Consider the following 22157-nt stretch of genomic DNA (forward strand, 5'->3'; position numbering starts at 1 on the left):
AGTGTTCAGCGTCTTTTCAGTTGGTTGGTTGGTCAGTCTGTCAAGTGGTGAAATAAAGATTTATCTCACTCTAAAACAACAACAATAAGACATTTTAACATTTGACCTTCCCGCCCTGAGCGTGATGTCAGAAGAAACTGTGAGTATGTTCAATGCTATGTATATTTTCTTATCTGGAAACTCAAGGACCGGAGACAATAGGATTTAAAGTGATTATTGCTATTCCTGAGACAATTTCTATGTCAGTGTGGAGATGGACTGTGTCGGTGAAAACAATATTTCCTCTTCAGCTTCAAAAGGGTGCATACAACCTCCCATCCCATGATGCCCTGGCGCAGATTCTACCAAATTACAGCCACTTCTTCAAGGGAGCGAAGACGGAGCTCCACAGAGATGCCCAACAAGTAAAAAAGAGGCCAGAGGTCAACAAACCCAACATTAACCACACCTATCAAATACATCATCCACATAAACGGTAATACAGACAATTAAGATGCATGGATATATTGATGGTCATAAGATTTCTATTGAGTATTTTCACCAATGTTTTTTATGTGCTCTTGCCTTAGACCTCCTCTGCGTGACCTCGAGGTTGATCTCCACATGGCAGAGATCTCCAGTCTTCAAACTAAGGTGATTAGACCTCACTGACATCTAAACTCTGGAATCAATCAGAAAAGCAATCACCACTGTCAGATGTAGTTAGTGAACAGTGACATCACCAGCTTGATAGGACGGTATTCTGTATCCCTAACAGGTAACACTCAAGGAGGATCTGGTAGATGAGGTTTATTTATTTATGCATATCTTGACATTTTTCTGCTGAGAGGTGTTCTCAATTTAATTATTTAATTTCACTCTCTGACATTGATAATCCAGCTGCCTTCTGTCTGGTATACAAGGTTCTTAAAGTGACAGTGTGCATGACAGCAAGGCCACTTTAATGTCTTCAAATAAAAAGGGAGAGAACCTCCAGCATTCACAGGAAGAGACTCTTGTTATATTTTTGACACATGATGGGACTCATCACGGGGAGCCCGCCTTCCCATCATGCCTGTGGACCCCCCCCAGCAGAGACACCATCTCATCTACAGTCATGATTGTCACCCCGTCCCTGCCCTTTCAATTAGATGCTCAATTTCACCCTCGTGTCCCACGGGAGTCACAACCACACCACCTGAGATTGGAATCCCCCCCTCATACATGCAGCTGGACCCTGCTTTACACTCCATTCAATTCTGTCTATTCAGTGTGTGTGTGTGTGTGAAGGAGTGTGAACAATGAGCTGCATCACTCTCACAGAGAAATGTCTTGATAACAGAGCTCTGCAACAGTATGATTCCTGGAAAGCAGCTCTGGTTTGAAGCTAAAATCAGTGAGGAATCTTGTAGAAGGGAATGTAAGCAAGGAGAATATGTACATGAAATAATGTATAAGAACATTTTTCTAGTCAGTCTTGCTGAAATATTCGATACAAATACATGAATTTGGCACAAGTTTTACCTCAACCATTCAGTAAATGGGCTTTCACGGGAGGGCGGCTCGGTATACACTTGCCTAGGATTCATCCAAAATCCCCACTCGAAGCTCCCGTGACGAAAGACTTTCACAGAATAGGGTGTTATTGTCCCACTAGATCTGAGGAGCTGGAGTCATTAATTCACTGTGCCTGAACCTCAGTCAATCAATTACAGGAACTTCACACTTGATGGCATTATGTTGTCTTTCTGTGTCTAGTTATGTCTCATGTTTTGTGCTCATCCGACACCAAGAGGAATCAATTATTCACTGAGGCACTTAGAATCATGACATGCAGAACGTGTAATATGTATTTGCTGTTGGGATCTTCTTAGATTCTCCTTGTATGTGCAGAAGTGTCTTGTTTTCTACAACCTGGGGTCAACAACTCTTAAAGATGGAGCTGAAGAGACATCTGGTGGTGAATAACAGAACAACTCAGCATCGCATTTGTCCCACCTGGTTCCTGGGGATGGTTTTCTGCCATGTTTATGCCTCCGTGCCGGCGACAGCTGTGATTTTTTAAATTTGGCACAATTGTCCACTTGGACTCAAGGATTACCTGGTTAGATTTTGAAGACTCAACTTTATTGATCCCTTTGGGATGACTCCCTCTGGGAAATTCAGTGGTCAAAGGTCAAAGGTCAAAGCTCGAAGCTTCGAAGGTCAAAGCTCAAGGGCACTGTGACCTCATGTCTATTCTATTCTTGTGAACGCGATATCCTAGGAAAGCCTGAAGGGAATTTTAGATGCACAACACTTGGAATCAAGGATGAGCTTATTAGATTTTGGTCATCAAAGGTCAAAGGTCAAGGTCACTGTGACCTCACAACACAAGTTTCTGGGTACAACTCCAGAATTCCTACGTTAATTATGATAAAAGTTGGCACAAATGTCCTCATGGACTCGAGAATGATCCGATTAGATTTTGGTGGTCAAAGGTCAAAGGTCAAGTCACTGTGATCTCATGTCCATCCAATTTTTGTGAACAGGATATCTCAGGAATGCCTTGAAGGAATTTCTTAAAATGTGGCACAAACGTCTACTTGGACTCAAGGATGAACCAAGTAGATTTTGGTGGTCAAAGATCAAGGTCACTGTGACTTCACAAAACACATTTGTGGCCGTAACTCAAGAATTTATACACTAATTATGACACAAATTTCTAATATGTTTAAAATAATGAAGTGATGACATTTTCTACCCAAAGGTTGAAAGGTCAACTTCCCCGCGACAGCATAGTGCCTCATATTGTCAATCCAATCCAATTCTTATTGATTTAGACTCCAAGGTACTTGTATGAATCTGCCCTTTTCACTTCCTCTCACTGGATGACAATCAGGACTTAAGGTGATGATAATTGCATTATGTGTCAAAGCTTTTTATCTGTACTCTCTCCTCCTGTAGAAACGAGTCTCTACGTGAGGGCAGCATATCTCTCACTGGAAACTTTTCACTGGAATCATACATGTCGCTATAGTATTAACTTCCATTTCGCCAAAACATACACTTAATACCTTTTGTTTAATGACTCCAACATCGTTTTACTCTGAGCTTTACATGGGATTTAAAGACTCTTTTATTATGGATATTCAAATGATAACAAATATCCTACTTCAGCACAGCAAACTGGAGACTTGACTGTCCACGACTTTCTATCAGGAGGTTGAAAACTACCGCTCGGCCATGAGCAAGATGGCGGAAGACATCATAGTGCTGAGGACACAGGTGGTGACGTTGGAGACAGAAAACAGCCAGCTTCGCACTGACCTGTCACTGCACCGGGACCTCGGCCGAGATCTGCTGAATGACGCAGACATCGAGGCAATGACCAAGGCTGACGTCTCTAAATGTATAGGTAAGACACAGCAGAGCATCATGAGTAGTCACTATTATATATTATGTGTTTATTTGCATGCTGTCGTACATGAGCCCGATTGGTTGGTTTCCAAAAATGTCAAAGTGTACCATCCACCCAGACATTTCTTGAACTTGTAGTCCATGTTGCTGTGAATTTAAAGGCATTTCATTGGCATATGAAGCAGCGATAAAGAAGATGGCTCACTGTGTGCTTGCTAATCCTTGTGAGTTTCTATTCCCAAGCCGACTGGGCTGTTTTATGATAAGACAGCTCATTTAGGCCACGGACCCTGATAAGCTGTGTGGGTGGTACGTCCCTTATCTCCTGAAGGACAGTTTGTGACCCTCGGTGAAAGGATGTTCCTGACGCTGACGGTCTGTCTGCTGGCAGCACATCAGAGGAACTAGTTGGAAGTTCAACAGAAAATACGAATCAGCATTAATAAGAGACACATGTATATTGATACCCAGATTTATGTGCTGTGTACGATTTGTCTTCCTGTCTTTTGAAGCCTCTCTGAAATTCAAGGTTGCCAGTGAGACCAGTAAGGCCGCCTCTCAAAGGGGCAGGATCCAGCAGCTGCAGAATGACCTCATCAAGGTTAGAAGATACACACATTATTAAATCTTATAAACAAGTGTGTATGTAGTGTCTATTCAGTTACATGTTCCTGCTTCCTTTCGTGCGTGCTGTGCAGAAGAATGACAGCGAGAGGGAGCTGCTAAAGCTTCAGAGAGTCCACCAGCAGCAGCGGGAGGATCTGCAGCATCACCAGAGTCGCCTGGCAAAGATGGCAACTCTGGAGGCCACAGTGAAACAGCAGGAAAAAGTCTGCTAAGAAGTCCGCTAGGCCGTTACTGTTATCAGGTTTTACAAAGGGGATGTTGTAATATTTGTTTACATTTGAGTCATCTCCACTTTTTCAGGTGATTGAGAAGATGGAGAAGGCTTTAGATAGTAAACTCAGAGAAAGGAATAAACAAAGTGGGGAAAAAAGGCTAGTGGGGAAAAAGCAAAGAGGTAGGTGGACTCGGTGAGGAAAGGGAACAATGTGTGTCCACAAAGCAGTTGCAGTCGCCTGAATTTCTCTTCATGCTTTGTAGGTGAGACTGACAAAAGAAAGGAAGAGGTAGAGTCGGCCCAGGCAGCAGAAAACAGTCGTCTGGACCGGATTCGCCAGCAGCCTGATGCAGTTATTCTGCAGCAGCCGGAACAGGTACACACAACATGATGTGAAAATATCTTAAAACTTCTCCTGCAGTCACTGAAATCTCAAATTGTCTTGTTATTGTAAATGTTTCATGTCCTCCTCAGACAAAAGACACACTGCCACTCAAGGAGAGACTGAGTTTCCTTCACAAACTGGAGCAGGCTGAGGCAAGAGTCCAAACACTGGAGGCTCAGGTGAATATACCAATAAAATCAATACTGAATACTGTATGATTCATTGACTCACTGTGTCATCCATGGTTCATTCATGGTTAAGAAGATGTTTGCCTTTGCTTGCATGTATTACAGCTGGAGGAGAACTCTAAACTATGGGGGAAACAGAAACAAGAAATGATGACAAAACTGAGTGAGCAAAGGCACGGCTTCGTCCAGACATCCATCACAGTCTCTCAGAATGATCCGTCTGTGAGTTACCCTTCATTTTACATAACACAGGCTGTGCTAAGGGTAACTATTTTATAAATTATTCGACTGATTATTTGCAATGAAATGATTTCTGCTTCTTACAGAGGTCTGTATCTGAGCAGGAGAGCAGACAGAGGATTCAGAAGCCCATAAAATGATCTGCAAAGATCCACTGAACTGTTGATGCATGCACATACACACACAGAGTTTTGATTGATGAAACAAATAAGACATTTTCAAATTCTATTAATGTGATGATGATATGTACAATAAAACGAGGTATCACAGGACATATTTTGAAAAGGTTGTAGAGTTTTATTCATCACTGATTGAATAGATACAATTAAAATAATACTTCTGCCATGTGCACATGGCTGAAAGGCACTTTACATTCAATGTTTTACAATATATTATACACACACTACACACTTCCATTATAATTCAAATTAGTCTTTAAGTAACATACAGCACATACTTTCTGTTCACTAGTTATGGAATAACTGAGGTAAATTGTTCAAGCACATTTTTTCTATTGTCTTTCCTAATGTTTTAGTCTCCCATCGGCATCTCAGGATGGAAGATGTTTCTACAATTTTCACTCTTGGTGTTACCGACTGGTATGGAGAGGCTTCAAAGTCAGCATTATTGGCTTCTCTGGTAAGAGAATGAGCTCAAAGGTGCTCTGCACTTCCACATGCCGCTGTTTCTCCACTCTGAAGTTCTCAAGCATCTGCAAAGACAGTGGATAATGCACACAGGTCATATTCAGTGTAAATGAGCCACGGGTAAAACTATGTTACTCCCCGCATTTCTTACATGGATGAGGAAGATTTGCATCTCCGCCTCAGCTATCCTGCGTCCTAAACACTGACGGGGGCCGAAGCCGAAGCCCAGGCTCCTGAAGTAGTGCGTCTCCGTCCTCAGCCAGCGGGAGGGCTGATAGTGCTCGGGATGAAAAAACACTTTGGGGTCTCTGCCCATAGCATACAGTCCTAACTGCACCAGAGTCTGAACACAAACATGTAGAAACAAAGAAAGGTCAGTCATGCTCAAATACAGACATCATTCTATGATTTAACAGCCTCTTACCCCGGATGGGATGTGGTAGTTTTGAATAATGATATCTTCTGAAATATATCTTTGCAAGCTCACTGCAACAGGATGTAACCTGAGGAATCAAAGAGAAAGCTCTGTATTAATAGCAGACTAATACTGTTTAGTAGATGGCAGACTTGGAAAAACTTGCATAAGATCAGAACAATCTAAGTTGCTGTAAGTATAATCGACTCCCTGACACTTCTAATGTATAAATGATGACCCTTTTACCTCAGTGTTTCCTTAAGAGCTCCTTTAACCAATGGGATCCTCTTGAGCATCTCCAGCATGTCTCCCTGGCTTTCAGCCCGTGCTGCAGCCACCTCCGCTCTCAGCTCCTCCTGTAGGTTCGGGTGCCTTGCTAGTTCGTACAACGTCCACAGCAGCGTTATGGAAGTCTGAAACACACAGAAAGAAGCAGTCTTAAGAAAGACAGAAAAAAGGTTACATTCTGGAAAGTGTTTGAGTTTTTTCTTACTGTATCTACGCCTCCAGCCATTAGCTCAGTGATGCTGGCCTTGATGTCTTCAATGGACAGCTTGTCCAGCATGAGCAGGCTAGCAAGGACTCCTGGGTATTTGTTTGAGGAGCCAGTCTCCTGTCGTAACTGCCTGTAAATGTTCTGGATGCAGCGATCCGCTAAAGGATAATGTAGATTTTATTACAAAATGCAACGTAAAGAGCACAAACATAAAAATGGGAAATGTGACTTTTAAACAACAGAACTTAAAAACTCAGAAAAACTAAATAGTTAGACCTACCTTGGTTGAATATCCCATCCCAGGCCTCCACATGGTCCCGCCACACCTTTGCACCGACCCGCCTCAACAGAGCAGGAGGTATGTACAGCATGGGCGAGGTCGTCTTGAACATCAGTGTGATGCAGTCAATGAAATGTTGAGCTTCAGGGTCGATGTAGTCCAGCATCAAACCCAGACGCTCCCCATACAGCACTGAGCTCACCGCTGCGGCAGACAGAGTAAACAATCAGGCAGTATGTTGGGGACAAGCATTGCACTGGCTTAGACAATGAGTGCAATAAATGATACTTAAAAACCAAGATAAGTGAAGTCAATCTCACACTCTAGTGCATATTTAAAGAGTTCTTGAGAAAGGTCAGTGGTCCATTTGTTCTGCCCGCTTCGCTGTATCTTTTTGTGAACTCTAGCCACAAAATCCTCGCCCACCTCCTCCAGCAAAGGCACAAAGTTTTCCAGCATCTTCGGGGAAATCACCTCCTTATTGAGAACCACACGGTTTGATCTCCAGTCTTCTCCATCCCTGAGGGAAAACTGGATGTTAGCTTAAACCAGCAGGTTACAGTTTTATAGATAAAACCCTTATTTTTATTAAGTTTCAAATCATTGGTAAAGCAGTATGTACACAGGTAGGAGGGGTTATTAATAGCACATACTTTAGTAAAACTCCATATTTGCGGTTCCTGTAGTCTCTATAAGACGTCCATGCTTCCACTTTCAGCCTTTTAGGATAATGGCCCTCCGCTTTGAAGAGGATGGCTGCATCTTCAGGATTGATGATATTTACACTCTCATAATAACCTATTTTTTCTCTGACACACAGAAAGACAAAAGGGGTGAAAATGCCATATCAGCTGGTTGTTTTCAGAAAACATGACCTTTTCGGATTGTCAGACACATTTTCAAACAAACAAAAGTGTTTATAGTTCGACAAAAGGATGCAAACTAGTGACATAATCAAAGTTTATTGCTTTGTCTAGTTGTGTACATATAATTTACTTAACCCTTGTGTTGTCTTATGGGTTGAAATTTTTTGACTTCTCCTAATATGACCCAAGCATTTGAAATAGTGAAACATTGTCTTGTTTATATTTCCATGTGAGCTGTACACCAACAGGGTACAACGAGCGCCTTTCGGGTCATTTTTGACTCAGCAGTTCTAAAAGCATTTAAACATCCCAAGAGAAGCCAACCAACCTGCAAACAAATACTGTCTCTCTCTCTCTCTCTCTCTCTCTCTCTCTCTCTCTCTCTCTCACACACGCACACGCACACGCACACGTGACAAATTGTCATTGTGGGTGCTACTGATTGGGCTGAGACAAAAGTAAAACACTGTAGTGCGGGATCATCTTGTCCCCTCCTTGACCCCACTCGTGTTCCGAGTTCAAAGAGTTTACAGGTAAAATAAACTTGATTTCAGACAATATAAAACATTTCTTCAAAGCATTGTTTACCAATGGAGAATACCATGAAAGTGGTGCCATCTGCTATAAAAGTGGAGCTCATGAGAGTACATCCAGTTCTGTCTTTGCTAAAGCCATGGCTACACTTTTTTTTCCAGAGGAACAGGAACATTTACATATTCATGTTGTCAGTGTTTCCTATATACAAAATGAAGTTGAAAGTATTTTCTGCACAGGTCTGCTTCCTTTGGGAAATAAAAAGGCTATCTATCTAATTGTAACACCAAAAACAATAACCATCACAATGATAATTGCTATAATTAAGCTGTACCTAATACCTATAGGTATTAAGCTATACCTATAGACCATGGGGTGTAAACAGAAAATGAGGACAACACGAGGGTTAAGGAAGCAGTGCACATGCAGGTTTATTTTATGTTTTTACTTCCCTCCTTACCTGTAAATCGGTCCAAAAGTGTTGAAATTCTGCAACATGATGCGGTGAAGGTTTTTGAAGCCATCCAGCTTCCAAAAATTGTACAAGTTGGCCACCCCGTTCTTCCACAGTCCAGGAATCTCACTGAAAGGCCGAACAATGCTGCTGCTCTCTGAATACGCCTGTCTGATCACCGGCACACTGCTGCTGCAGCGCACACCTGTTGTTGTCAGCTTGTCTACCCAGGACAGGGGCAGCATCACTGGGCTGCGCCACACACTCCACTTCGCCATCCCGACAACAAAAATCCCCACTGTGCTGTACCTCCAGAAGATACTGTGGCTCTCCCAGGAACGACTGGTGCAACAGAGGGAGGTTGGTCTAAATAGTCAGCCCCCCTTTCTGTGCAGATCAAGGCTGTCCATCTGACCTTGACAGGATTATAGAATATAGCACAGTATGTCAGAGCTGGGATACTTACTGAGCTTTGTAAATTGTATCATCAGTCAATCAATCAATCCAATTTTATTTGGCTAACAGGTCTATTATAAGCATTAGCAACAATAATCATGATACTATGGGGAAGACTATCAATAGTTGTTGCAGTCTGAGTTGAGCAGGTCCGCAGCAGCAGGTGACACCAGACAAGGGAGCTCAAACTCCCAGGAAGATATATGGTAAGTAACGTTAATGTGACAAGAAGACACATAGTTAATAAGATGCATTAATATAACATAAATGCAGAGAAAGAGAAAGAGAGAGAGAAGCTCGATGTGTCAGATTCCACTGCAGTCTAAGCAGCAAAACTATGGGCTGGTCCAAGCCTGAGCCAGCCCTAACTATATGCTTTATCAAAGAGGAAAGTTTTAAGTCTACTTTTAAAAGTAGAGAGGGTGTCTGCCCTACCCTGACTGGTAGATTATTCCACAGGAGGGGGGCCTGATAATTGAGGGCTCTACCTCCCATACTACTCTTAGAGACTTTAGGTACCACAAGCCGACCTGCATCCTGGGAGCACAATGTCTTTTTATACAGTCAATGGTTTAGATTTATGAAACCATGCGCACGCACGTCCTATGCCTGTTTTACTTTATAAATCACAATCCACCTGGAAAATGTGTGCACGCGAATGAGCCTCTTATTCCGCCCTCTACAAGCCCAAATTACACCATAAATATTCGATGCAATGCACCTCGTGAATTGAAATGCATACAAATGAGGCGGCTGATCACAGGAGGGTGAATCACGGAAACAAACGCGAGGAAGACGAAGGTGATGAACGTTTTGACAGCTCGAAGTGCTCGTGATGGGGGTCACAAACAGAGGAAAAAACAATGACAAAAAGGTGTTACAGCCTTCACCATGGGCGATTTTAGACCACTTTTACTTTAAAAGATTAAATACCCTTAATTTATGCAAACATTAAAAGTTTACTCCTATATAAGTAAACCTCTTGTAGGAGTTATTTTGTATGAAATTATATGTATATTGTGTTTTTGTCTAAGTTATTAGTTATTTTTTTGTTATACATACCTAACTTAAAATTTAAACTGACTGTGAAATGTTTTGAAAGTTTCAGGACGGCATTTCTCGGACCCAAATTGGATGACCGCAAATGACTGCAGTCCTGGGACCGCATTTCTAAGACCCAAGAGCGCCACCTACCGAATTGGATAACCACAAAAGGTTTATTCCACCAAAAATTACTTATTTCTGTGAAAATACTTAAAATAATTAAGGTTTATTCCTCCCAAATTCTTTGTGTCCGAGAACTTGTAGTTTAAAGGGTTATTCCACAAACATACTACGTAGTGTCTGAGTTATTCTTTGCAATCAATGTCCAAAGTATGCTGTGACGGTCCTTTGATTATCCACTTCAATAGGTAGCAGTGTCGTGAAAAAACTAGGGTCCTAGAAATGCGGTCCTGAAACTGCTGCAATCATCTGATCTTTCCATAAAAAGTGTCAGAAACTAGAGTATGCTAACAATCAGACATTAAGTCCTTCAGAAAGTGTGTTGCCTTTGTAAACAATAATCTGCTTTGATGTGTGAAGGCCATGACAGACATTTAGTTTATATAAATTGTAATCAGTTGTACAAACAGAGTCGTTGTAAAGACTTTAATATTCATTCAAATGTAATAAGTTTTATTTATCTAGACAGTCTTGAAAACTCAGGAAGAAATTTGAGGAACACCTGTGGTATTCCTACTTTCATGGGTTTGTTAAATATCTGGCTGAGCGACCATGTCATTACAATACAATGTATAGATCTGGAGAAGCTAATTTTCATCTTCTTGTGAGATAGGCGTCATAAGTGTCATTTTTCTTGGACACAGTGCATACATGAAAACCTGTACTTTCCAGGTAAAACAAAGATTTAATAAATACATATATAAAAGTTATTATTAAGGCTATTTCTTAAATAGCTTTATGACTTCTTCCAGCTTCATGGCAGTCTTCATGTCTCCCTGGATTTTCAGTCTGCCACTCGTGTAAGCTGCAAATGGTCGTAGCTCGCCCTGGAACATGGCCAGAAAGTCGCTGTCACTCATACTCAGTGTCACATCTGGCTCTCTGCACAACGACCCTACTCCTGCTGCACCGCTACCTACAGCACAGACCATACACAGTGATGAAAATAAGACATGAGGAAGAACACATTTTATTATTATGGTATTATTATTATTGGACAGATTTAGCACAACCTAATTTGAGCAATATATGACTATTACCTTGGCTCAAGTCCACATAGTAACTGCGTTGTTGTCCATCTTCCGAGCTAATGTCAAACTGGAAGCAGGCCCCGACCTGGTGGACCAAAGCCTCAGAGAGCAGGGGCTTGACCCAACCAAACAGCTCTCCAACAGAATCTTGTGCGACCCTAACAGCCTGAGAGGCACTGCTCTGCTCATCTGTGAAAGTGATGCTGTCCTCTGAAGAATGAAAGCAAGAGGCATTTTACAACATATCACAATTTGTCTATTTTTGTGAAATTAATGTTGTGATTTAGATGAGCCGTACCCTGTTTAGGCTGTGACATGCCACCCAGAAAGTGCATGGCCAACTGCTGAATGGGACCAGTAAGGCCTTCCAGTCCAGGCACAGAAGGGGGCATGATAAGGGGTCCTGAGGGACCCTCCTCTGGTGCTTTCAGTAGAGAGCCCAGGGTAAGCTCTACCCTGTCCACCTCCAGTCCCCAGTGCCGAGTCAACTCATTTATGTCCATCTGAACAGAGAGAGAAAGGATGTGAGTTTGATGTGATGTAAAAAATAAAATTTAAAAAAATGCCAGCAAAGAGGAGTTTGAGTTTAGTCTCACCCCGAGATATTCTCCAAGTTTAACTCTCTCAGTTTGGATCTCCCTGACGCTCTTCTTGGCCAGGCTGTGGGTCAAAGCATTCTGTGCCGCCATCCTGGTTGAGGCGTTCAGGTCCTGGACTGATACTACTGACATGACAGGGTTCCAGATCCTGAACTGGATGTCTGCTCCCACTAACAACACACCACCATCGTGAGTATTCACCTACAGCAGCAGAATGACATGTTACATGAGGGCTGGACCTAATACGGGTAATTTAACAATATGTCAGATATGACAGAATAAGTAAACACCCTCTTACTGTGTACGGCTAAATACACAACTAACAAATGCTTCCTGCTCAGTGGGAGAGTAAGAGAAATGACATGAACTTGACAACTTGACAGTTTGCATTTGCCTGTTTCCCACTGATCAACAGTGTACCAAGAGTGCCACCTGCTGGACAAAGTTATTCACACAAACAACTACACTGCAGCTCTGCAAGAAAACATTGTTCCATAAAATAAAATAGTGTTTAACCTGGCATGGAGGGATGTTGAAAGCACGGGTGCGTAGGTCGACACTCTGCCAGTGGTCAATGAGTGGCAGCACAAGGACGATACCAGGACCCTTTGGAGGGCAAACTCGACCCAGACGAAAAACTACTATCCTCTGGTAGTTTGTAACCGTCTACAAACAAAATGAGTCAAAGTTGGATGTTTGTATTCTTAAAAAGATAGTGGACATGAGAGTAACTGATGAGAGATCATTTCAGCTTACTTTCAGTACAAACCATCCTGTTATAGGAAATGTGATAAAGGTGCCGATGTGGACGAGGAAGATGACAATGAGGTTGCAAATCCAGGACAGCCATCCCTGGGAGGTATCTTAAAGATCAGAAAGAAAAAGAGTGTCATGGTGAGAGCTTCTCAGTCTGCAAAATAACTGTATGACGTTGTCTGGGGCTAAAGGGGAGTTTGCTATTTTTATTTTTTTCGTATGTTATAGTGAAGTATGTCCAAAGTCTGCGTGTATATTTCGTGTTTCAACTGTATGCAAGACAAATTTTCCTTGGAGACAATTAAGTCAAAGCATACATAGAAACACAAAACATCACTGAAAAGGTAGTAATAAGAAGTTGACATTTTGTGTTTAACATAAATTGTAAACCACTCATATTTAGACAGACATTGTTAATATATACCCTTATTTTCTATTAGTTGTAATAATTATTTTTTATTATATCTATATTAGCATATTTGTATTAGCGGCTCCCCTTGATATTGTTTATTTATGAAGTTACAATACCCCTTTAAACTCCAAGTTAAGTTAAAGTCAGCTCAGCTACGTTAGCAGCCCACCTTTGAAGTCGTGTTCAGAAACCTTGGGCATGTTGTCAAAGGAAAGTCCTTTGTGGTAGCCGTGTGAAAAGCCATCAGAGTCCACAAACAAGCCAGGGGTCCTCGGACTTGTGGAGTCCCTCTGAGGAAGCAGCTGATACGAGTTGCTAAACATTGTGACCTAAAATAACTATTTTTATTTATTTACTAAAACGTCATATTAGTTGCCAGTCACCGCTATAGCTGTCGACCAAAGTTGCCTCGTTGACGTAAACAAAGTAGTTATGGTGACTCACAAGCAGGACGCTGTAGATAGTAATGTTAGCTAATTAGCTCCTTGGCTAACGAATCGTCCTTCCGTGTTTCCCTCAAACTCTTCTTCTCGGTGTTTATTGACGGCAGTAGCTTTGTTCAACAGCGCCCCCTAATGTTGATGTAGCACAACTAGAGTTTCCATTACACGACAGTGCTGCAAGCATGGCTACAGGTTGATTGACCTTTATCATTCACTGTCTCCCATTTAGATATGTTTGCAGTCAAGTGTTATTGTGCTTTGTTCAGACTTCCCCAAGGATACCCATAGTATTACGGACCCCTTTTTGGAATTTTTCTCTTTATAATATGTTTTCATTTTAACTTACCAAATACATTCTGCATAGCCTATTGGGGTTTTTTTCTCCTGCATTTTTGGTTTTGTTCATTTGTTCCTGTAAAACCAGATATAAACAAATGACCACAGATAAACATGCCAAATAGGCTAAAATAATTATAACATTTATAGTCTAGGAGTTTTTCACTGGTCATGAAACAGACTGAAATTCATTCTGATGACTCTACATGAACTACAAAAGCAAACCAGACCATAAGCAACAAGATTGATTATTTCTATATAGTTATTTTTAATGCCTGAAACTGTTGACGGGGGGTTAGGTGTCAGACGAAGCAGTTAACTGGATGCTGGCTTTGTTTACATTTTCCAGGGCAAACAATTTAAAGGGAGCGATAATATGACTGTTAAAGAAAGCAGGATACATTTTTATTGTTAGAAACCACCATTTAAGCATGTACAGGAAAAAATCAGCAAAGAGGTAAGAGCTTTGTCCACAGGGGGCACCAAAACCAACACAAACCGAAAGTTCCTCACAACAGTTCAATTTATTGTGATACACTGTAATGAAATGCCTTTCCTTGCAAACAATCACAAACACAAAATATTTTCAGTTCTGATGTAAAATTCATAAAAAGAAAAAATGTTTCAATAGTCACTCTGTGCTTCGGTGTGAAAATACATACAAAAAACATGGTGCCTGAGGGCTGGTTTATTGTGTTTTCCTAGCAAGTGTCATTAGGCATCCCTGGATGCTTGTTTAGTTTTTGAACATGTCGCACAGCAGCTTCTCCATGGGTGTGTTGCCAATGGTCCTGTGGAAGAACAGCTGCTCTATTTTCTCTGGGCTCACAAAGTGAAGGGATGGCAGCAGAAGCAACAGTCTCCCAAACCTTGATGGACAAAAACAAAGGGCATTGAACCTCATGTTACAATTCAGCCTTTTATATAACAGACTCCCACATACTACAAATGTTGTTAGGTTCGAACAGGCTAACCTGGTATTTTGGCTCGGGTAAACTGAATGGATGTGCTGACCAAGCAACACCTGGGACTGGTCCTGCAGATTCTCTACCTGCTCTGGGTCTTTGAGGCTGCGTGTCTCTGTGGGTCAAACAGCAGATACTAGTTACAATGTCAGTTCAATAACAAATATAACTTGCTGAAGGAATATGTCCTCACCTGGCTTGAACAGTACAATGGCTTTCAGGCAGGCAAACTCAGTAGGGTCAACAGCCAGGGCCTTGAAGCGGCTAAAGACCTGTTCCAGGATGCGTTGGTCGGCTGTGGGGAGGTTAATCTTGCCCTGTGATGTGGGAGAAAGCTCCGGCAGAGACAGAAGAGGACAGGCATCAAAGGGAAGGGACCACTGGATGGCACACAACAGGAACATCTCACTCCAGGCTTCTTCAAGGAGAATCACCTGAGGATGTCGCAGAAATACACGTTATTAGTCTTAGTAGAATTATGTCTGTCTAAGTATACAAAAACACTTATCACTTAGTCTCACCTGGTCTCGGAAGGGCAGCTGAGAAAAAACAGGCAGATTTTTTGCCCACTTGACAGACATGAAGAGGAGTCGTGCTGATGTTTCATATATACTCTCTGAACAGCTGGAGGTGTATGGGGACATACGACAGTCAGAGGGAGTCTGATCTCTCTCCGAATCGTTGGTCGTCACATCAATATTCTCCTCCACTGTCAGTAGAAAAAGACAGACAAATGTTTAGCCGAAGTACATAAACTTAATCGTAAAGTGTATTTTCTAATCAATTTTGTCCCATTAAAGAAGAGGCTTGTTGTGATCTCACCGTCCTCTGGCTCCAGCTTTGCACAGGTCTCTGCCGTCAGCAGGCTGACCATGAAGCGATGGTTGCTGTTGGGGTTGCTGCAGAGCTGTATGTTGGCCGAGGTGGTGACCGAGGAAGTGACCAGAGGCCTACAGATGACTGACGAGTAAGTGGAAGGGGGGGTGAGCTCCCGTGTGGTGGCTAGGTGCTCCTTTTTAGTGTCCACACATAAAGAGTCTAGACTGATGTGTGCTGTGCTTCGAGGCTGTCGCTCATTCTGCACAGCTGCCAAAGAGACAGGTAGATGGTGTTACTAAACTGTGGAGTCTAAATATTTGTACAATGACAGAAAATACTTTACAGAGTCAATCTATTTAGACATTTCTCACCATCTTTGTTCATACCAGCTTGGAGACATTTCTTCAGTCGACAAGCTTGGCACTGATTCCGATGAGCCTTGTCAACAGGGCACCTGCCAGTTCCAGCCTGACACCTTAAATACAGACAAAAAACAGTTTTCTGAAAAAAGATAAGTACTATTTTTTTTAAAAAGTACTTGTGAACAGCTGTTTTTCTGCTTTATATACAAAGTCAATTAAAACATTGCCCACCTGTATATGAGTCTTCGTCTCACGCTACGCTTGAAGAAGCCACTGCAGCCGTTGCAGGCATAGATTCCATAGTGTTTACCACTGCTTGAATCACAACACACTTTACACAGCAGGCCATGGCCGTGTGCTTTACCTGAGACTAGACATGTATCTGTAGAAAATACAAAAGCAGAAAAAACATTATTGCACACTCCTTTAAGGATCGACGGATGACTTAATTGTAACCGCAGTTTTTCATAAATTCATTTGAATGTTTGTTCTGTTTTTTTTATATATAGTGCACACAACACAATATTATTGACATATTTATTCTGACTGTCTATTTTTTTTTAGATTGCATATTACAAAAGCTGCATATTGAAACATGTAATGTCTCACCTGCTTCAGCTGCGTCTGTGAAGTCGTTGGACTTGTCAGAAGAAAACATGCTCATTTCGGTCACGTGGTCCTCCATGGTCTGAATCTCACTTTATAAATGTTTTTTAGACGAGATTGCTCCCAGTAGTGTTTCCTCTTCTGTATCAAGTGTGGTTTGAATGGTGGCCAGGCTGTATTTTTTCATGTAAAGTTTTCACTCATGGCAATGCCTCCAAAACAGAAAAAGAGAGGTAGAATTTGTTGTTCCTTTCACTAAGGCTTATAGTTTAAGTTTAGCTTCTTCAAAGATCATCAGATAGTTACTCCAGGAATGCTTGTTGATATTTATCCAGTGCTGTTGTCCTTTGTCGTTTCTGACGTAATGGTGGGTCAACAGAGTTATTACTTCTTCCCGTCTCTCTGCCAGAATGAGTCTGCGAGCCTGAGACGTCTGGGGCTTTCTGAAGGAAGACAAGGAGATTAGCACCAGGCGCTGTGTAAGCAAATGCTGATTTGTCATCCTCTTAATCTTTACCGTCTATAAGGCTAAATCAATCAGTCACACTATTTACAGGCAGAACTGCATTTAACAAAGGTGAACCCTGAATAAGAAAAGGAAATAATATATTTGACTTCTTATCAACACTGAAATTAAAATTATTATTATTTTGTTATTATAGGAAATCATGTAATCTATGTAGAGTGGCCTCACTCATGCCAGCGAAGGGGCCATTGTATTATCATATAAGATTTCCTCTTGTATAATTTTCATTTGCTGTACTGTTCTACACAACTTGTGTTAGTAATAAATACATATTTGCCAGGTCATAACAAGAGGTTCTCCGACATGGCTCTACTGGTGGTAGACTCTGGCTCCATATGACGTCGCCATCTCAAGATGGCAGCGCCTATCACAGGGGCTATTTTGGCATCAATTACGTACAATGGGAGCAGATGGAGACGCGTTGTCCATCTATATATACAGTCATTGGTAGTGATGATGATGATGGTGATGATGATAGTGATGATGATGATGATGGTGATGGTAGTGATGATGATGATGATGATGATGATGATGATGATGGTAGTGATGATGATGGTGATGGTAGTGATGATGATGATAGTGATTATGATGATTATGATGATGATGATGATAGTGATGATGATGATGATGGTGATAGTGATGATGATGATGGTAATGATGATGATGATGATGGTGATGGTAGTGATGATGGTGATTATGATGATGACGATGATAGTGATGATGATAGTGATGATGATGGTGATGATGATGATAGTGATGATGATGATGATGGTGATGGTAGTGATGATGATGATGATGATGATGATGATGGTAGTGATGATGATGGTGATGGTAGTGATGATGATGATAATGATTATGATGATTATGATGATTATGATGATAGTGATGATGATGATGATGGTGATAGTGATGATGATGATGGTAATGATGATGATGATGATGATGGTGATGGTAGTGATGATGGTGATTATGATGATGACGATGATAGTGATGATGATAGTGATGATGATGGTGATGATGATAGTGATGACGATGATAGTGATGATGATGATAATGGTGATGGTGGTGGTAGTGATGATGATGATGATAGTGATGATGATGATGATGATAGTGATGATGATGATGATGATGAAGGTGATGATAGTGATGATGATAGTGATGATGATGATAGTGATGATGATAGTGATGATGATGATGATATTGATGATGATGATAGTGATGATGATAGTGATGATGATAGTGATGATGATGATGACGATGATATTGATGATGATGATAGTGATGATGATGATAGTGATGATGATAGTGATGATGATAATGATGATGATATTGATGATGATGATGATAGTGATGATGATGATAGTGATGATGATCGTGATGATGTTGATGATGACGATGATAGTGATGATGATGACAGTGATGATGATATGATGTTGATAGTGATGATGATGATGATGACGATGATGATGATGAGGATACTGATGATGATGATGATGAGGATACTGATGATGATAGTGATGATGATGATGAGGATACTGATGATGATAGTGATGATGATATGTATGGGTGTGCTTTCTATGTATTTGTACATGTATTTCAAATATTAATGTCGTGTAATTATCATTTCATTGCTCTTTTAATTTGTTTTTCATTTCTGTTGTAAAGTTTGTTTTAATGCTTGCTTTAAAGCACTTTGGTACAAATCCAGTTTGTTTTAAAGCGCTCTATAAATACATAAGTCCTTGGCCTTGACCTTGATGATGATAGTGATGACAGTGATGACAGTTATAGTGATGATAGTGATAAAATAGTACTCCAGCGGTCCACAACACTGCTTTTTTTCTAGATTCTGCTAAATAGTCATTGTCCAGTTAACTTGTTGCCAATGGTCAAATTGTGTTACCAAATAGGAACCCATTCCAGTTAATGTTTCATTTAATGCAAGAGCAACTGGGTATTGTGGGTAGTTAACAGGTTAGATTTACAGACATTCCCTCTGTGACATATTGGCCCTGTCAATGACACTAATGGCCTCAGGAGTACACAGCCACCCCAAATCAGCAAAGTAGCTTAACCTTTCATGAAATGCACATTGCTTCTTGAAGGGGGGGTCACAAAAGAGGGTTTGTGGGAAGGAAAAACAATTAGTGCAGAGATTGAAAAAGCAGCAACAAGTTGACCCTTAATTCCACTCCTCTGCCATATGGTGCCTGCTCTTAGGGGCCTCTGTCTGCCCAATTAGTAACACTGCAATTAACTGCCATTGAAGTTCACAAGTCACAGGTTTTACCTCTTCATTTCAACTTTGGATGTTACACTATCAGAAATATCAGAAATACTAAGACCTGTGCAAGGTATTGTCAATCCATCAGAGCATTTTTTGCATTTAGCTAATAACATTTATTCAGCTTGATAATCAGATCAAAAGTAGAACAGACGTAAAAAGATACTGCTGTGACTGTCTGCTGTTTCCAAGGATTGAACTCGATCATGTCTGTAATCCTTATTAAGTCACTCTTGATTTTAGGAATACAACACAGTATTGAAAACAAAGCTGTTTCTGTTAGCTTAAACTGGTGTATAAAAGGATTACAAACTAGGGGCAGAAGCTGAGCCATTTGAACTCAGAACCTGCTGTCTGAATCAGTTTTATAATCCTGAAACAGAGACAAAACAGTTTGAATGTGGGGTCAAAAATGTAGCTGCTATGAAGTAGGTGCATACATATAATAATAGTATGCAGCGAATAGTCTTTTCATTGGGCACAGGTGCAACAGTAGTTATTCTTGTTTTGCCTTGTGTACAACAATCAACAATATGACTATAAGATACATACCAAAACAATCCAGACTGGATATCAAACCAGTTAAAACACCTTTACAAAGGTAAAATGGTTCAAACTTGCACATAAAATGTTTCAAATTAACCTTTAATAACTATTTGTAATTCATTTTTTCTTCTAAACACAATTGGTACACACTGCGTGGACAGGCCTTAAAATGCATATCTATTACGCAGTATTAAGTGTACACTAATCTGGAGTCCTATATTAGATTACATAACACAGGTAACACTCACATGTCAGGTGTGAGCTGATTACTTCCACACTAATAGACAGGAAATTAACATTTAAGGTGCATGTAAAAAAAAAAAAAAAAATCTTTGAGGACAACAGATTGGTTGGATGTCTCAGACCGTTTCCAGTTTGAAAGTTTGTCTGTCATCAATGATAATACAGTCATATCATGTATGTCATGATATCATGTCATGCACTTAAGCAAACAACTCTATGTTAAAGATTTCCATCTTAGTCCTGTCTGTCTCTCTTTTGGGATGCAGGTCTCTCCACTGGGCAGCACGGGTAAGATAAGATTCTGCTGCCATCAGCAAAGTGCTGCTTTGAGGTTTTGCACGGCAGGGATAACCGTCACGTTTCTTCACGCCTCAGCCCTGTCATTGTTGTGCAGATGCAGAGAATCTTTAGCAGCACACTGCCATGAGCAAGCTGGACGATTATATATTTAGTGGAGACATTTATGATGACAGAGCCTTGCAGGTGATTGAACATGCGTCACCGGGACAATCCTGGCTCAGATGTTGCAGATCAGCCGGTTGTTAGCTTATGAATGGTATTAGCTTTCTAAATATTTTCAAATACTTTTCATTGTTTGTACCTGCAAACATGGAAAGCACATGCTCTGCAACACACACATGTGCAAGACAAAATCTGAGTATGCCCTTGGATGCAAGTTCACAAATCTTTGCATCAGCCTAAGCAGCTTTTTGATATAATCTTCTTGTATGTCAGCTATTGTCAAAGAGTGAGATTAACTTTTTAAATGGTTGGTGTCCTCTTTATGTTCAGGGAGCAGGTGCCTCAAATTGACAGAAAATAGTGATGAATGTAAAGGCAGTAAATGTCCCAGCAGGATAGTTGTAAACCCGCCCCATTGCAACAGCATAAGCTTCTAGTACACTGCACTCAGCATGTCTGATTTCAAGTAGCCTCAGAAAATGGTAAACCAAGCTTGTCTGTGAAGGTCATCCAGGTCATGTCATAATTTTAAGCTTAATCCAAAAGGCAGCTGGACTTGGTTGAAGTTCTTGAAGACATTTCACCTCTCATCCGAAAGACTTCTTCAGTTCTAAACTATTTCTAGCTCCGTCCACCAGTCAGTTTAGACCCGAAGAAGCCTTTCGGATGAGAGGTGAAACGTCTTCAAGAATTTCAACCAAGTCCAGTTGCCTTTTGGATTAAGCTTAGAATGAACCAAGCTTGCATGGCTAAGCTTTGTTAGGTTCAGTTCAGCATTTCCTGTGCACCCACTTCCCCTCCCCCTCCTCAACTCAGATGAAGTAGAAGGATTGAGGTGTCAGCACTATGGCTACCAGGGATTGCCCCGCCTTGCCATCTGCTGCCACTGTAATCCACACAATGAGAAAAGTCAGTCCATATCGAAGTCATGTCCGCTCAATTCAACAGGTAAATGAGCATCACTGAGACTGTTACATTCATGTAACTGCTGACAAAGGAACTGAGACGCTTATTTGGTTATGTCTTCGGAATAAAATCAGATATTAAAATGTAGATAAACACATATTTTATCTAAATAGTTTTGTCTCATTATTATCCATCCCCCGTGTTTTTTTAATCATGTTACAATATTTCAAATAAGTATACAAAGATGACCAAAAGCCCTTAAACTTAACAACAGCATAAAGTTAGGTTTGAAATGATGTAGCACACTTAAAGTCTGCCATAACATAAACTACCTCTCTGTCTCTGTCAAATGCATTTGATCATTCACAGATCAGAATCTGGTTTTGCCGTTGTGACTTCAGCTGATATTCTGAAATCTTCACTGGGCAAGTCGGTGAGTCCTGTCTCACCTGTAAGC

The 22157-nt window shown here is 41.0% G+C and overlaps 4 protein-coding genes across 5 annotated transcripts; 1 reads left to right on the forward strand and 3 right to left on the reverse strand.

The window, feature by feature from the left end:
• Positions 1-227: 227 nt before the first annotated feature.
• On the forward strand, positions 228-5211 carry ccdc33 (coiled-coil domain containing 33). Its single transcript, XM_069686051.1, has 10 exons — positions 228-475; positions 570-633; positions 3181-3376; positions 3891-3979; positions 4077-4208; positions 4306-4399; positions 4483-4595; positions 4694-4783; positions 4898-5014; positions 5119-5211. The coding sequence occupies exons 1-10, from the start codon at positions 240-242 to the stop codon at positions 5170-5172; spliced, it is 1185 nt and encodes a 394-aa protein (XP_069542152.1). The 5' UTR covers positions 228-239; the 3' UTR covers positions 5173-5211.
• Positions 5212-5621: 410 nt separating this feature from the next.
• On the reverse strand, positions 5622-9002 carry cyp11a1.2 (cytochrome P450 family 11 subfamily A member 1, tandem duplicate 2). The gene is made up of 9 exons (XM_069686195.1): positions 8731-9002; positions 7524-7679; positions 7191-7390; positions 6871-7074; positions 6588-6748; positions 6341-6507; positions 6104-6182; positions 5831-6022; positions 5622-5744 (listed from the first exon to the last, which is right to left on the reverse strand). Exons 1-9 carry the CDS (start codon positions 9000-9002, stop codon positions 5622-5624), a joined length of 1554 nt encoding a protein of 517 aa, XP_069542296.1.
• A 1813-nt stretch (positions 9003-10815) lies between these two features.
• stoml1 (stomatin (EPB72)-like 1) lies at positions 10816-13704 on the reverse strand. Of its 2 annotated transcripts, none has more exons than XM_069686702.1 (7): positions 13372-13704; positions 12791-12897; positions 12551-12700; positions 12032-12235; positions 11734-11938; positions 11445-11645; positions 10816-11320 (listed from the first exon to the last, which is right to left on the reverse strand). In XM_069686702.1, exons 1-7 carry the CDS (start codon positions 13523-13525, stop codon positions 11124-11126), a joined length of 1218 nt encoding a protein of 405 aa, XP_069542803.1. In that variant the 5' UTR covers positions 13526-13704; the 3' UTR covers positions 10816-11123. The 2 variants fall into 2 exon arrangements, with proteins under 2 accessions (XP_069542803.1, XP_069542804.1); XM_069686703.1 differs by having other exon boundaries at positions 11225-11316.
• Positions 13705-14717: 1013 nt separating this feature from the next.
• nr2e3 (nuclear receptor subfamily 2, group E, member 3) lies at positions 14718-16812 on the reverse strand. Its single transcript, XM_069687001.1, has 8 exons — positions 16737-16812; positions 16359-16509; positions 16137-16240; positions 15769-16032; positions 15468-15655; positions 15140-15380; positions 14956-15061; positions 14718-14850 (listed from the first exon to the last, which is right to left on the reverse strand). Exons 1-8 carry the CDS (start codon positions 16810-16812, stop codon positions 14718-14720), a joined length of 1263 nt encoding a protein of 420 aa, XP_069543102.1.
• Between the last annotated feature and the right edge of the window lie 5345 nt (positions 16813-22157).

This window comes from Semicossyphus pulcher, unplaced genomic scaffold, assembly GCF_022749685.1.
Source record: "Semicossyphus pulcher isolate SPU_LCO1_2020_fin unplaced genomic scaffold, fSemPul1.0.p SCAF_8, whole genome shotgun sequence".
NCBI lineage: Eukaryota > Metazoa > Chordata > Actinopteri > Labriformes > Labridae > Semicossyphus > Semicossyphus pulcher.